Genomic DNA, 17,084 nt, shown 5'->3' on the forward strand with positions numbered 1-17,084 from the left:
GAATGCCAAAGTGTGCCACCAGTGAACTATGCACAGTAAACGCGATATTTCGAATTTTCGAAAAATGCGGAAAAATCCCCGCTTAGCGTGCACCTAAGGGTTAAAGTTCCTCACACCCGCAGGTTAAACCATGGTGAAAATAAAATGTAGGCTCGCCATCATACCGATTTTTGAGTTATTTTCAATGCTGTAGTTTGATCGGTATTAATTTTTCTGTATTGTTTCGCGTGTATGCGACCTAGAAGTAAGAACACGAGGTACATCGTCAAGTGGGTGTTTCATGCAAGTGATTCGACTCTAACGGAGGGACCGACAGTGTTTGCCGCGTGCGAACGTCATAATGCCAAAGTCCTCACACCCTCGCGGTCCCGCTTCTGGGTCCCAACGGCTCAAACGTGGAACGTGAAATTCCACGAAAAATATATAAAAGAATCACTTACACAGAGAGCGATCCCTTCCCTGCTGGTGAAGGAGTTTGGTGGAGAGTCAGCGGAGAGTTTTGCGGGGTTTAGACCGCGTGTGTTCAGACGCGAGAGTGTGGCTGGCATTACAGGTGGCTGTGAAGTGAGCCTAAGGAGCCAGCTGCATGCTGGGAAAACTGTCGTCTACACAGAGGGACTCGCGCGGTCTTAATCCCGAAAACCGCTCTGCTGAATAAATCAGTTTCTTATAAAAGCACTTAACTTGCACGTGAATATATTATTTGAATAAGAAACCAGGCAATACAAACAGCAAGCAAGTATTCCACACAATCGAAAGTCTCAGCAAAAAATACATCAGTAGATCACTGAATCTTGGAAATGTTCAGTCAGTTCCAAATTTGTTGAATTTTTCCTCTCCCGACTTCAGCACACCCAATCCTTGGAATACACGCGACCCCTCTGCTGCGCTCTGCAAACGCTGCACTGTATTGGGATAGTCTACGATGAGATATAGGGGAGAGTTGCCTGAATCGCACCGCCTCCCAAATCGCACCACCATCCTAGAAACAAATGTATCAAATATGTATGCAATCCAATGGCTGCATTTGGAACTTCCTGGATCACCAAGCACACCACACTTCAATTGTGGCCACCAGTGTAGTGACAAGTCAGGTACGTAGGTATTAAGAAAGGAAGGGTCTCTTCTGCTATTTCTTTCGTCTTTTTACAAGAATATTGAAAACAAAATGAGTTTTATTTACATAGTTTTAGCTACATATCATATTTTTCAAGTAAATTTTGTTTCATTTAGCGGTATTAACAGCGTAATATAGAGACATGCTTAGGCAGTGGAAATGATTTCATATAAATTGGCGGTCGCTCCCAAATCGCACCACGTCTCTCTATACCTGTGCGATGTAAGAAGTCTTGAAAAAGCTGCCGAGAAAAGACTATTCCAAAGCATAAAAACTTCTACATAAGACTTTTAAATTTTGTCTCAATTATTGCCGATTTTTTATCGAGTAAAAAAACTATATCTATTATTAATGTCAATATGACTTATTTAACTTTTTTTCGTTCCTTATGTTACGGGTGTTTAGATGCACATGTTTGTTCTGTTAAGGGATCTAAAAAATAACCTTAAATAACTTGCCTCTCATTGCCGTTGAAACATCATTTCCTAATTTTGGCCCTCAGAGGTGCGATTTGGGAAACCGGTAGTCTAAATCGCACCTTTTGCAGGGGTTTGAAATTGAGTTTGTATACATGAGTTCAACTTGGAATTGATTTTCCCCAAAAATTTTGAGAGAAGTAGACATTCCTCCTCAGATTAAGCAGCATTAAAAACTTATATTGCGTCACTTATTTTTGAGTTAATTCGTTTATTTCAAAAATTGGTGCGATTTAGGCAACCTTCCCCTAAGCCATATGAAAAATGTTCAGTGGTCATCCTTAGGTATTAAGAGTGACGGATAGGCAATGAGAGCGCGTCTTTGAGCCCGACCGGAGCGTATCGCCAAACCGGAAGTGGGTGGAACGTAAATCAGTTGATCACGACCCACAGTGGGCTAGAATCGAAAAAAGCTGTCCAAAAATGATTTTTTTCACTTTTGATTTAGGGAAAAAACGATTATGTTATCTAATTAAGGAGTAATTTGTGGAAACATCGCTGAAATAAATTTATTTCTTAGTCATTTTTTTAGAGAAGGAGACGTCTGTGAAGTTGATATAAAATGATCTCAAAATGTTTTCCCTATTTTTTAAGAAAATTAACTGAAGTATTTTGCTGCAGCTGCATTTTGCTTTAAAATGGCCAAATAAAAAGTATGCCATGATAAAATTGAACATTTTTAGATTTTTTTTAGTAAAAATTTTTATTCTATCCATAGTTTTAACTACTTTTTATTAAACAATGAAAATGTCCTATTTTCACATATTTTTGAATATTGTGTAGAGGAAAACCTTATGCTTTCCAATTTACTCTACAAAGTGTTTTAAACCACGTCATACAACAAAGTGTCTACTTTAATTCCCAAAAGAAAAATCTTACCCCTGTAAACACCCCTTCGACTTTTTTGTGATGATTCAAAATGATGTCGGGAGTTTCTCGCGCCCCGCGTGACCCGCAATACACGGAGTAAGCCCCCGGGTAAGAACCTTGCATGATAAGCGCAGCAGTCAGCTTAAGGGACTGGATTTTCAAAAAAAATCTGGAGTGAATTGAACTCTATTTCTCATTATTTGCGGTGCCTTTATGATATGTATCCTTTTCTGACGGTTTTACCCTCTGGTTTTACTTTGATCGTGTGAAAATGTTGCCATGCTACAAATTGGGTTTTCCCAAAGCATGCCGTCTAAACGGTTGGCTCGCTCATTTCCAGCCGTGTGCTCATCATCAGTCCCCCTTCAGTATGTTGAAATTTGTTGTGAATAGTGGATTTCTGAAGTTTGATAAAATTTGGTGAAAACAGCGAATAGCACTTCTTGCCTCTGTGTTAAAATATCTCCCATATATCTTCGAGTTGGTGAATAATTATTAATCGACGATCCTAATAGAGTTTAAAATCATTTTCAAAGAACTTTGAACGACGTAATAAGCGATTTTAAGCGACATAAAACGATAAGCAAGGCAGCTTTTTCCGATTTCAGCCGCGGTCAGCAAATAAAAACTACGGTAAGGGTTTGGCGTATGTGGCCTAAATAATAAAATATCAGAGTGGATATCATGTTTACTCTTAACTAAATGGAACATTGTTTATTGTATTACTGAATTTAGTACTTGTATTGAGTCACTTGATGTAATTAAAAAAATTGAACAGTTTGGTACCTAGTTATCTAGTTATCGGTACAAATTGAGATCCCGTAAGAATATATTTTGCTATTCAACTGGGAAAACTTCAATCTCGCGGTAAAAACGCGAGTTTAATGTGCCAAATATGATATCGGCCTTCAACTGTTTTCGTCTGCGACTTGATTTTGTTTTTTTTTCTTACGACTGCGGGCTCCCATTGTAGCCAACCAATTCATTACGGGTATTGTCTCACGTCTCATGTTTGCTTATGTCCAATTGTAGACAAGCCCTCAGCTACCCTCTCGAGTTAACGCCCACTTTGCTCCCCGTTCATGCTTGCCCAAGGAAATCGAAAAATCGGTTGGATAGATATTCTTTACTTTAGTGTTCACTTTGATTTGAATTTAGAGCTTCTTCCTTTGAAGGTTCTCATCTAGCCGTTTAGAAATTCAACTTCATTTTTGAAATGAGATTTTATAATCCCTTCACCTGCTCAAGTTTGTCTAAACTATGATTATTCTTACAGATTTTTTTTGCCGAAAAGGATATTTGATCAAAATCTTTAACTTATTTCTCACAAATACATAAATATTATAGTCTTTATATTGCATGTATCATGCGTTCGTAATGCTCCGCATCATAATGTTTAATGTAATTGATATTTTTAATCCTGTGACTGTGTAATTGATTTTGTATCTGTGACTATGTAAAATAATTCTTGAATTTATTTATTATTTGGACATGCGAATCCTTGTAACTATTTTGCTTTATTTTAATGCGTATTGGATGACGAGAGGGACTTCACATTCTCATTCCCGCCCCAAAATGGGTGTTTAATTACTTGTAAGTATTTACTAGGTACCTGAAGAGAGAAAATCTTCCTGTTACGCACATGTGTTTCTTTGCGTTCCTCAGGATGGCTTGCAGCGTGAACTACTCGGTGCGGTCGATGCTGGACTACAGGCGCCTGGCGCCTTCCTACGCGGCGCTACACGCCCATCGCCGCGCCAAGGGCCGCATGGAGGTGCGGGGGGAGGAGGAGGAGGAGGGGGAGGGGGAGCACATCCAGCGCGTGTTCTGCTCCCTGCTCGCGTGGAACGAGCGCTTCACGCTGCAAACCAAGCTGGCCGAGTGCCTCAACGAGTCTGCGCCTCAGCTGCTCCTCCAACTGGTCATCGTCTTCCAGCAGATGGCCTCCCAACAACCTATCGGTCAGTGCTGCCCTCTTTGGTCGATCAACGGAATTTGTTGCAATTGATCCACTCGTATCGTCAACAAAAATAGTCGCACTCTGACATCGAATCTAGCCGTTGATTTACCTTTAAAAAGGAATGGACCAATAATGGATCCCTGATGTACTAAAACTGGCTGTTTTCTAGGTGCGATGGAAACGATAAAATGGGAGAGACATTTCGCCGAACGGATATGTATACCAATTCGATTTTACCTCAAATACCAAAGGAATTTATTAAATATTATGTGGGACTCACAAGGGACACTCCCGAGGTTTACTCATCACATTTCGACAAAAGCAAAGTGATTTGTGATAACAGCCCAAATGTGAATTTTTCAGTGCCAAAACGCCTTTTAGATATTATTTATTCCTAAGTTCCGGGCTCCCCACTCACTATCTGCCGAGGGGAGTGGGAGGGGGGGGGGGGTTCGGATCGGGGGCCTGATCGCAAGGCGGCGTCGAGGGCACAGGGGGACCTTCCCCCTCTCAACGATGGTATTTGGGAGATGAACTCGAGAATCCTTTGCTTGATTATTCTTTGCTTTGGACATTTAAGGAAATTAAGGATACCTACTCTTAAGATTATACAACCGCTGAACAAAATGATTAATTCTATTTTTCTTTACAAATTTTCATCCCTAGAAATTCATTAAGACGAGAATTCATAGGTCATAAGGGTGTTGTAAGAAGAATTTCATTACAACTCCTATCGCTATGAGTTGAAAAGAATGTGAAATCCAAATTTGAGTGACACATAATAAACTGTCAAAAAACTTAGTAATTCCTCTTAAATTTAGTACTTTACGATTTAAGTTTCGAAGTGGCGCGTCATCACCTGGTGCATTTGTATCGAAGACATAAATAAATAGTCATACCTAAATTCATATTTTTTAAATTCCGAAACCCTGCGGTCTGAGGTGTGGGTTAAGGGGTAGGGAAGGGAAATTTCTTGGGGAGAGGGGTTGGCCAGGGAGGCAGGGAATGGGTTTAAGAGCATAGCTTTGGTCAAGGAGGAAGGAGAGGATTCCGTACTTACATTGTCTTGAAAATGAGGGGGAAGGTAGCAGCAGTCTGTGGAAGGGAAGACTCCAGTGCGTTTGTGAAAGCATTGTAACGTGAGGTGGTTGGGGAGGTAAGGTGGGAAAAGGGTAAGCTTTCTTTAGGTGTGGAAGGTCTAAAAGGTGAAGTGGAAAGAACACAAAATTTAGTTAACAATAAAATCCATATTTTGACACTTCTTAATGTTTTCAATTGCTCTAATGTGTCAAATATTTATCCCTTCTCTTCTATGCGAAGGATCTCTGGCACAACGATTATTGCAGGAATAGAAGGATCAACAACTTTGCTATTTCCCCATAGTAATTTATTGACACCGACCATGGTTTCGTTACAGGGTAACATTATCAAGGTCCTTGATAATGTTACTCTGCCACAAAACCATGGTCGGTGCCAATAAATTACCATGTGGAAATAGCAAAGTTGTTGTTCCTTCTATTCCTGCGATTATGGATTTCCACCAAGTCACGCCCGCTACTATTAACTATATTACGATGATTATTGTCCAGCAGATGTTTGGCAAAGAGAGACGTCGGATCCTTACTTTCGGCGCACGATTGGTGCTCTTTAATCAGCTCTTTAAATTTACGTCCGGTCTGGCCGATGTATGCTGTTCCACTGAGGAAAACTGTTACAATATAAAATTGGTGCGGAATTACAATTTTTTAAAAGTTTCATTATGTTAATGCTATTCCATGAAGTAACGCCCGAGACAAGGAAATGGGCGACACAGTTAATCATCGAATGGTTTCATTGGAAATTATCACTATGAATTGATTTTAAAAAGTGACTTTGTTTTCAATTTCTCATTTTCATTGAATGTGCAAAGATTTGGTAGAGATAGTGATAAATGATCACACATATGAGGTAAATATGTGCCATAGTGTCAGTTTAAATTTCCTATACCCAGCCGATGGTAAATTTTCAAAAGGCTGCTGGAGTCGTGGACATGGGATAAGTGGACTGCGAAATGCTTGGACGCATGAAAAATGTGCTCGATGTGGATCATTTGATTATTATTTAGTCGTGTTCCATTTATCGCTTCTCTTTTTCAGGGCTGGAGCGTTACCATAGTGCGTGGGCACGCCGAGGGTGGTCTTACACAGTTACCTCTTTCACTCACCTTCGTCTTGGACGATAATGACGACTCCCAATTTCTAGAATATCTGGATAGCATTTCAAAGTTTGGCACATCCACCGATCGATTTGCTCGCCGTCGATTGCAATCCTGCTTTTTCCTTTTATCGAATCGTCGCTTCTTTTATGTCGTTTCGAGATCGTCGTCTTTCACCCTTTCGCAGATAATTTGATGACGTCACGAACTCTTTCCGAGCGGATCTCAGCTTCTCCTCGGCATCCTTGGGCGTGGATCTCGCGTGGTTCTTTCATGCCCGAACTATTGTGAGCGATTCCTTTCCACAATGAAAGGTTCTCCTTCAACGAGTCTTGCCGATCACGATTGAAAACCAGAACTCTAATCATATCACCACAATGCACGGCAACGTTTGAATATTTTTTCTCTAACTTAAGTGAGAATGGCTGAATGAGGACGACTTTTTTCCGCTTTATTTCTCCAATGCATTCGTCAATGGATTGCTATTCCTGGGCTGAGTGAACGGTACGAGAGTCTCATTCATTGAGAGTAAATTTGATAATTATCCCGAAAATGCTATTAATTTCTTTTGGTGGGCCATCCTCCTTCGGGCTGTGAGCGAGTGACCCTTTATTTTGTATCGCTGTACTTAATTTGCTATCAAATCCTAGACCAATCTCAGATCAAAGCATCGTTCATATTTTTCGTTAACGCGTATCTTGTTTGAGCTAGCCGAGGATTTTACATCAAAGCTTTAATAACCTTGATCAAAGGTAATGGCTTTTTACTGGTTTTAATGGTACTGTTTATCGGCCCTTTGCTAGTGAGCTGTAATTCGCTGTTGTATCCTTTGTGGTGCGCAGCATGCTATACACTTTTACGTAGCGTATAGCATGAGCATCAGGAGATCATCGTATCCAGTGATGTGACAAGTTGGTCATTCCATAGTCGATCTACGTTCACCAATTACTTGTCAACCGCGTAAAGGTTGATCGTCGGTCAACAGCTTATGTCAACCACGACCAAACGGTTACTACCTCTGCCTTGGTATATTTAAACACGTTTTCTTCGACTCTTTTTCTTGTTTGTAAGCGTGTTTGTTCTCACGAAGAAAATCTTACCTCCTAAATTTCGACCACTTCAGCGCTGAAATTTTCTGGATAGCTTAGAAGTCGATGAAAATGCAATGTTCTTACATTTGTACCTCGATATGAACAGCATCTCGAATAATACTGAGAAAGTAAAATTAAGTAGGTATGCAGGATAGTTCCAAACATGGCCACCAAAATCCAATATAGACATTGCAATCATTTCAGATGTAATCAAGTCTCTATAAAACTCTGGGTAGCTAACGTTTTTAGACTTAAACCCCATAATTTTTTAGACATTGGGCGAAATTCATGACGAAAAATAGACGTAATGCGGCTGATACAGTTGAAAGCTTATTAAGGGGCTGTAGCAGCCTTACTAAAGAAAAATGGCGGACAAGGGCGAAGCATTTGACCACATCATTTGTTCTTAAAATATAATTTCACCTACCTAAGCTGAACTTTTAGGTTATATATGGTTTTTAAAATTAATACACTTATCTTTAAAAGTCACTTATAGGGAAACTTTCTCCTTGTTTTTTACTCATATGTTAACCTGGTGTGTGCGTGAGCTCCCAAAATTTTCGACGGGATCTATTTATTATGTTTTGGTACATTGTATGTATGTACATTTTTTTATGTTCGCCGCGATAATTTTAAATAGTGTTTCAAATTTAAATAGAAGATTGCCATTTTTAGTATTTCTGTCTTTCAATGCATTACTTATGTATGCAACGTAAATCAGATGTGAAGCTCTTGGTCGACAAATGTCGTCATCCACCCGGCTGACTGATTAATGCCTCCAAGCTTTCTGAGGACGCAACGTTTCTATAAGCAACGCTTAGTTATTCTTTGACGGTCTACACACTTCACCATTTGGATCCATATCCGATGCATTCCGATTCCGACGGATATGCATTCATATACATATCCGTCGGCTCCCTAAGTGATCTCTGATGGTCCATAGTTCGTAGACGGCCGCAAGCGCTTCGATCGTACTTTTCGGTTTGATAGTACACTCCAGAATCGTAATTACGTAAGTTCATATATGGTATATACTTAATACTTGGTGGTATATTTGCATTGGAATCCGGCATCTCTCTCGCGGAGATAACTCTAGATGTAAGTAATTATTAAATACGAGGGGAGGGGCCGATCAAGTCCGTTGACCAATTTTCAAGGTTTTGGACGATGTCTTGCGAAAATTCGCAATGGGATTGATCTCATAAGCAAATGGTAAATCTTCAGAGTAACCTTTATTCGACCTACCTATAGCTGATTCAGCTGATTACTACCGTTATTGATCGCCCAAACCTCCCGAGCGCCAATCGTACATTGAAATAGTGATTCACCTTGCTCTTGATGAACTACAATCAGGATATAGAAAAGAGAACAGCACCCAAACGGTGCTTATAAGAGCAACTGACGACATTAGATCACCAGTGGACCAAAAAAGAGTCACTATGATGGTAATTTTTGCAGATTTTTCTAAACTTTTCGATTCCGTAAACCGTGATGTATTACTCACCGATTAGAATGCATTTGACTTTCATGGTCCGATCTTTTATGGTTTCAATCTTGTCTTTCTCAATGTCAGCGAGCAGCAAAAGATCCTGACTGAGAGAAAGCTTCCTTGGCGTCCGTTTCAAATGGCGTGCCACAGGGTTTGAACCTCGGTCAACTGCTGTTTGCTGTATTCAAAAGACACCTCAAATTATTACTCTTACGTGGAAGACTTTAAAATCTACTGCGACTGTCATCATCATCATCATCATCATTAGTCAACAATCCTAAGATTGGTTTGACGCAGGTCTCCATTTCTCTCTCCTATCCGCTAATCTCTTCATAGCTACATATGTATTCTCTTTTACATCCTTTATAACCTGTCCTATATAACTCATTCGGGGCCGCCCCTTGCCCTTTTTCCCTTCCACTTGTCCTTCAACGATTGTCTTCATCAGACCATCGTGCCTCAAAATGTGGCCAACTAAGTTGTCCCTTCTTCTGCTTAATGTTTTTAGGAGGCTTCTCTTTTCTCCCACTCTCCTTAGCACTTCCTGGTAACTCACACGGTCTATCCATTTTATCTTCATCATTCTTCGGTAGCACCACATTTCGAATGCTTCCACTCTTGACTTCTCTGCTGCTGTCAACGTCCAAGCCTCGCTTCCATAGAGAAACATACTCCATTTGTAGCATCTGATGAATTGTTTCCTTACTTCTATGCTGATATTTTCAGCCGTAAGAAGATTCTTCTTTTTGTAGAAAGCCCTCTTCGCCTGCGCTATTCTACTGTGTATTTCTTTCTTGCTCCGTCCATCGCTGGTAATTCGGCTTCCCAGGTAAGAGAACTCGTTCACCTCTTCAAGCTTATGCTTTCCTAGGTTGATGTTTGTTTTAGCCTCCTCTCTTTTGCTGCAAACTAATATCTTAGTCTTCTTTTTGTTATTTTCAGCTGATATCTGGCCATTGTCCTTTCCATTTTTATCAACGTCTTCTTCAAATCCTTCTCTGTCTCGGCTATGACTGCTATGTCGCCAGCAAATCGCAGCATACTAATTTTTTCTCCGTGTATATTGACACCCGAAGCTTTCTGCTTGATTTCGTTGATGGCTTTCTCTATGTAAACATTAAAAATTAAGGAGAAAAACGCACAACCTTGTCTCACCCCTTTTCTTATTCTTGCTTCTGCACCGTTTGGTCCACATTTGATCACAGCTACTTGGTTTTTATACAAACTATGAATAATTCTACGATCATTGTAGAGTACGCCGATTTCTTTCAAAATTCCAAGCATTGAATTCCATTCCACGTTATCAAAGGCCTTCTCTAAATCGACAAATGCTATGAAGGTTGGTTTGTTTTTCTCCATTCTCTTCTCTATGATCATCCTAAGAGTCAAAATTGCTTCCCTTGTGCCCCTGCTTTTCCTAAATCCGAATTGGTCCTCATCCAGGAATTCTTCTGCTCTTCGTTCAATTCTCCTGCAAATGATTCTTGTCAGAATCTTCGACGCATGTGTCGTCAGGCTTATGGTCCTAAATTCTTCGCAATTCTCAGCTCTCTTCTTTTTGGGTATGGGAATGATGATGTTTTTCTCGAAGTCACTAGGTAAATCTCCTGTTGAGTATATATCGCAGATAGTTTTATGCAGTTGAGTTAAGACCTTATCTCCTGCATTTTTTATTAACTCTGCTGGAATGTCATCTATTCCTGGGGCCTTATTCTTTCGCAGGTCTCTTATCGCAGCGTCAAATTCCGATCTTAAAATGCTTGCTCCAATGTCATCCTTTTCAACTTCACATTCCTCTCGAGAACTTTTGAGCTAGGTTTGCTCCCGTTGTATAATTCCTCCAGGTATTCCTTCCATCTCTCGGCTTTGTCTTCGTTTTCAATTTGAGTGTTTCCATTCCTGTCCCTTATGCTATTACATTTTGTGTTTCGTTCCTTGAAATGGTTCCTCACTATTCTATAGGCCGCTTCCACTTTCCCTTTTACGAGGTTATTTTGTACGTCCTCACATTTGTTCCTCATCCACGCTTCTCTGGCTTTCCTCGCTTGGCGGCAAATCTCGTTCCTTATTCTCTTGTAGCAAGCCTGCCCTTCCTCAGTATTCGTATTCTTATACTTCCTCCGTTCTTCAATGAGGTCTAGGATTTCATCCGTGATCCATGGCTTTTTCTTAACACATTTTCTTTTCCCTAGAACTTCTCTAGCGGCCTCCTGAAATCCACTTTTTATGGTAGTCCAGTTATTCTCAACTGAGTTTTCAGACTGATCTAGTCCTATCTTGCGCTCCACTACTTCTTGAAAGGCCTGTTGATTGTTTGGCTCCTTAAGTTTCTCCCATTGCCAGGTGTTCTTTGCTGATTTCTTCAATTTCTTGAATTTCGGATGGCATTTCATCATCACTAGATTATGATCACTGTCGATATCTGCCCCCGGGTAGCTTTTACAGTCCTTTATCTGGTTTCTAAACCTCTGCTTCACTAAAATATAGTCTAGTTGAAATCTTCTTTTGTCTCCTGGCATTTTCCATGTGTATCTTCTTCGCATGTGATTCTTAAATAGATTGTTGGCAACCACTAATTTGTGTTCTGTTCCAGAACTCTAACAGCCTTTCTCCTCTTTCATTTCTATTTCCTAATCCATATTTTCCGGTTATTCTTCCATCCTGGCCTTCGCCAACGACAGCGTTCCAATCACCTAAAACAATTAGGTTTTCTTCAGCCCTTACCTTTTTGATTACTTCATTTATATCATCGTAGACGTCTTCAACTTCTTCATCCTCGTAGTCTGTCGTGGGCATGTAGACTTGTACCACTACGGTATCTACTGGCTTAGTCTCTATCTTCACCATAACTATCCTTTCATTGTACTGTAGGAAGCTTTTCACACGCATTCCGGCGCTCTTTCTGAGCATTATCCCAACCCCAGCATTACCGTTCATGGATCCTGTGTGTATAATCCTATAGCTTCCACTCCAAAAGTCTCCCTTCTCAGGCAATTTCATTTCGCTGATTCCTAGGACGTCGATATTCAGTCTTTCCATTTCCTTTTTAAGGTTTTCTAGCTTACCGCAAGTCCTGAGTGATCTTACGTTCCATGTACCCATCCTCATAACTTTATCACAATTGACCGATGTACCCTCTCGGGTAGTCCCCGCCCGGAGATCCGAATGGGGGACTAGTTTACCTCCGGAATTTTTACCTGAGAGAATTCCATCATCACCACTGCGAAATACCGAATGGAATAGAAGCAGTGAACAGAGATAAAGGAAAAATTTGTAAATGGATCTTAGAAAAGACATCTTACGATAAACCCAAAGAAATCAAGTCATCGTAATTGATGGTATCGCACGTAAAATCAATAGAAATTGACCAGTTAACAAGACTCAGAGTAAATGGTGTTGATATCAATTATTCGAATGCTGCCACTAGTCTTGATATCACTCTGAATCGTACTCTAGCCTGACCAGGTCATGTAAAAAATATTTAAAATAAAGTTCATTAAATATTGTGTTCAATAAGGCAATATAGAGAATAAATTCCTCTTTCTTTAAGATTTGAATTAGCCACCACTCTTATAATGCCCAATGTCAGCTATTGTTAATTTGTCTACTCTGGCATTATCACAGATTTAAAGTAACTGCTAAAAAGGTTACTAAACTGAGGCATCAGATACATATTAAATGTTCCTCTTGATGAACGTGTTAAAATATTAATGATGCACTATCGTGCTTGAAGATTGATAAGCGACAGTAATATGAAATATATGTATATGTTGGTGCATAAACTAATCGAGAGAAGCTGCTACTTAGTCCCTCAATGCAACAACCTAAAGTGTAAATTAGTTTATCATAAATTAGCATGTATCTGCTGTGTATGCAAAAAATTATTTCATTTTGTGTAACTACTGCTGCATTTAAATGATTTAAATATGCATTTAATATATTTTTTAACGGTTTCGTCATCTTTTTCATTATTTTATTTCTAAAAAAGCATGTTTTCAAGATATGCATGTATTTTTTATTAGTAACTTTTGTCAATTTTTGGAAGTTGGGAATTATTATAATGATAATGTTGCATTGGAAAAAATTTGCTGAAATTTAAAATGAAACTTGATTTTCCTTTATTTTATGATCTCACGCACACTTCCCAAGGAAAATCAAGTCCCAGAACAACGGGAAATAGATACATGAATATTATTAAGTTGTTGGACAAGCATAGTGAACTCTCCAGTGTAAAACTCACGATGAAAGCGGTCGATCCGGTGATAAAAAGATAGATAAAATAGATGAGCGAAGTTATTTAAACTTGGAAACAATCGCAAGAGACACTAACCATAAATAATAGTTAGAATATAAAATACCACGGGTGTCTCAGCAGCTGAACCATCATCCCCACTGAGAGAGAATGCATGTTTCTTAATTCCATTTAATCTATTCCATTCTATTGATAATGTAGCGGATTATCTTTGAAGTAGAGGAGGTTTAAATGATTGTTTTGGTGAACAGTTCACTTTGATCCCGCTCAGTAAGAATAATCATTCCAAAAGTCTCATTTTGACGAATGATTGTGATCATTCAATAGGAAATATTTTTTTCGGAAAGTTAAAGCAAGGAGACTAAACAGAGGAGGCAGCAGTTCGTCCCGTTGAAGATTAATTTATTTTTCCTCTTAGAGCGCATATAATCGGTTTTTAAAAATAACCGCAATGCGGCGATAAAGAGAGAGCGATCCGCTTATTCTCGATATTTATTATATAATATTTACGATTGCGAGAAATAGCATTCGAAAGTTAAGTATTTGAGAGATAACTTAATCACGAATATTAATATCGGTTAATAACCCTATTTAACACCCATACATTTTTCGTCCGTGAAATTCAGATCGCTCTTCCTGTCAGCGACGCGAGCGGGGTTTTATGTGAACTCATTAAAATGCGCCGTCATGCTTAGAGGCCGACCGACGGAGAATCATCTGTTATTGTAACATTCGGCCATTGACAGTTTATGCTTCATTATTTTTGGATCATACGGTTGTCTTTAATTGCAAATTCAGAGCCAACCATTTTCCTTGCTGTCGTTGTTAGAGAAAATCTGGTGTCTATGTGCAGTATATCATACATGGTGAATAGAGATCCCTGTGGTCGCCATTTGCCAAACGTGTCTGTTTACGTTGGTGTGTTTTCGTTTCAGGCTTTAAGACGTGGTTCAGCATCGTGACGTCGACGCTAAGTCTTTCGTGGTCGATGCATCTGTCCCACTTCAACCGCCACTACCACCCAGGGGGCAGGGTGCTCAATAATTCATACCAGTGGAGAGGGCGAATCCTCGAGTTGCTCGGCAACTGTTTTGTCTACGGTAAGTAAGGAGGGCGTTCTCCTGCCACTCTTCAAAAATAACTCATGACCCTTTGAAACAGAGATATGGAATTCACTTTGTCCTTCAGTTCCACATTCAATATTTATGGATACAGACTATCGTTTAGATACTGTTATGTGATTGTTAAGATAAACATATATGTGTCCATTTCTTAAGTATCGGTAGATCAGATAGAAAGAGAGAGAGCGATAGGTGGGTTCAGGGGCGTGAAATATATTTCGGTCAAAAGAGATTTACCTGGTAGTCGCGTAGATAATAGACATGATGCTTTGATAGCCTGCTTCGGCATAAAGAATACTTTTTCTGATTCCCGATGGCTACCCCAAAATAATGATATTACCGCAACAACAATATAAACAACAACATAAAAAATAACATTATAAACAACTCCAACAAGCAAAAACAACTTAATTATTTTAAAACAAATAAAATCGCTCGGACAATTCGTTAATAGAAAAAGTTCAAATACGAAACACAAGCGACAATTGATGCTGGACAGCCTGGCAATTTTATAAAAAGCTAAATCCCTTTTGACCGTAATGGATGTACTTTCTCCTCTATGTATATATTTACTCTCGCAAATTTTGAAAAAACCGACTCAGGATTGTTTTTACGCATGCTGAAGTCCATTTAAATAACAACAATTCCCCTCCACATTGAAAAAATTATTTAAAAATACGAATTGTAGCTCATCAAATAGTTAAGTTAAAAGACATAGTACCTATTAGCATAAAATTAATGATTTATTTTGCAATGGTGGAGAAAATATTAAGATATGGAATCACTGTCTGGGGAATGGTGTTAAACATAATTATAAAGAACCAAAAGAGAATATTGAAGTTAATTGATACAAATGGTTTCAACTATTGTTGTAATTCTGACCTAAAATCACTGTGTACTAAATATAATATATAATTTAAAGTTAAAATGCTGAATTGGCTCATTATTTTGGATAACTATTTCAAAAAAGAGCAGAAAATTAAATGTAATAATACACATTCTATGGTTAAACGTAACAGTCCTTTGTTGAAAACGCCTTGCAATAACATGCTTGGTAAAAGGCTGCTGAAGTATGTTGTACCTCATACCTTCAATTATATGCCAAAGGCTCTATTTAATCTAAAATCCTTGGTCGACATTAAATAAAAGTGAAAGAATAGTTAATAAGTGAAACTGTAAACTTGTAATTTCCTTAATTTAATCGGAAATGTATAAATTATATTAAATTGTCATATTTTTGTTTCAAAGCTCCTAAAACTTTTGTGGCATGTTATTTTTTTTTTGTATATGAAGTTGAAACTTGTAACGTAATATAAATGCTATGCTTTCAATGTTGCCACTGCGTAGGATAAATGGAACCTTCTGACAAGCCATATGTCTTATAAGGACCAAGTTTGTATATGCTAATAAAGATAATATATAAAACAAAATGTGAGGAAAGCGAAGACGAAATGGTTTAGGTCGAAGAAAGTTTTGATGAGCCTGAATAATTTCTTTCGTATGGCGCCGAAAGCAATTCATCAGTTTGGTCATCAGCAGGCGACCAGATTTTCATTTGCTAATTTTTTCCATTTCCTGAAAGAACACTAATGTTGGGAGTTTCCAAGTTTTCCTCGCTGGGCTCTTCTTTGATGCGTATGTTGAACACGGTGTCTCCCTCTCTCTTTCAGGGTCTCGCCTAGTGTCCCTTGCCGTGGCGGCGTCCCTGTTCGGCCTCTGGTTCCTGCTCGCCGCCTCCCTCTACCTCATCGCCGTCTACCTCGCCATGGTCTTCTGCAGCGGACGGAAGGACATCTACCGGGCACTCCACCGCTACAAGACGACCATCTTCTGGCCTCTCCACCGCCTCTTCACCGTGCCCTACCGCATCGGCGTTTGGCGCATGGACAGCGTCGACCACGCCCTCTTCTACGCCGAGGTCGCGTTTCTCGCCCTCCTGCCGCCCGCTGCCGCCGCCTGGGCCGGCCAAGGTGGCGCCCGGGCGGACCGAGATGGCGCCGACGCGTGGGTCGTCGCGGGGTCGCTCTTGGCTTCGGCTTCGCTCGGCGCCGCCCTCCTCTACGCCTTCAAGAGACTCGCCCATCCCTACGGATACGTCTGCGAAAATCGATAGCACGAAAATTACAGCAGATGAGATTCATCAGTCGGCCGAGAAATTTGTTGTCACACTCCGCGAATTTAAATGGTTTTGAAAAGGTCACCACTCACGGCGCTGACGGCAGAGCGATCCGAATTTCACGGGCAATTCAGCTACAGAAAGGGGGCTGTTACCAGTGGCGTAGCCAGGAATTTCGTTCGGGGGGGGGGGGGGGGGTGGGGGGGGGGGAGGCAAAATCAGGGGGGAAAATTTTTGAAAAACAGTGTACTAAATAATGGGTTTTAAACTAATTTTAACCCTTTCATAATCGAAAAACTTCATTTGTTAAAGAAATATTTTTTCAAATCCACGATTTTTCAATATTTTGTTTTCTTTTATGAAGGAAAATAATTGTATTTTTATATTTCCGGGGGGGG

The 17,084-nt window shown here is 39.8% G+C and overlaps 1 protein-coding gene across 1 annotated transcript in view; it reads left to right on the plus strand.

The window, feature by feature from the left end:
• The window catches only part of LOC124153272, a 99,605-nt gene extending 82,740 nt beyond the window's left edge, over nucleotides 1-16,865 (plus strand). The window contains exons 7-9 of the mRNA XM_046526370.1: nucleotides 4,129-4,424; nucleotides 14,385-14,549; nucleotides 16,241-16,865. Coding sequence (XP_046382326.1) covers nucleotides 4,129-4,424; nucleotides 14,385-14,549; nucleotides 16,241-16,683 — 904 coding nt within the window. The 3' untranslated portion in view covers nucleotides 16,684-16,865. The remainder of the gene's footprint in view (nucleotides 1-4,128; nucleotides 4,425-14,384; nucleotides 14,550-16,240) is intronic.
• Nucleotides 16,866-17,084: the final 219 nt, after the last annotated feature.

Source organism: Ischnura elegans, chromosome 2, assembly GCF_921293095.1.
Source record: "Ischnura elegans chromosome 2, ioIscEleg1.1, whole genome shotgun sequence".
NCBI classification, from domain to species: Eukaryota; Metazoa; Arthropoda; class Insecta; order Odonata; family Coenagrionidae; genus Ischnura; species Ischnura elegans.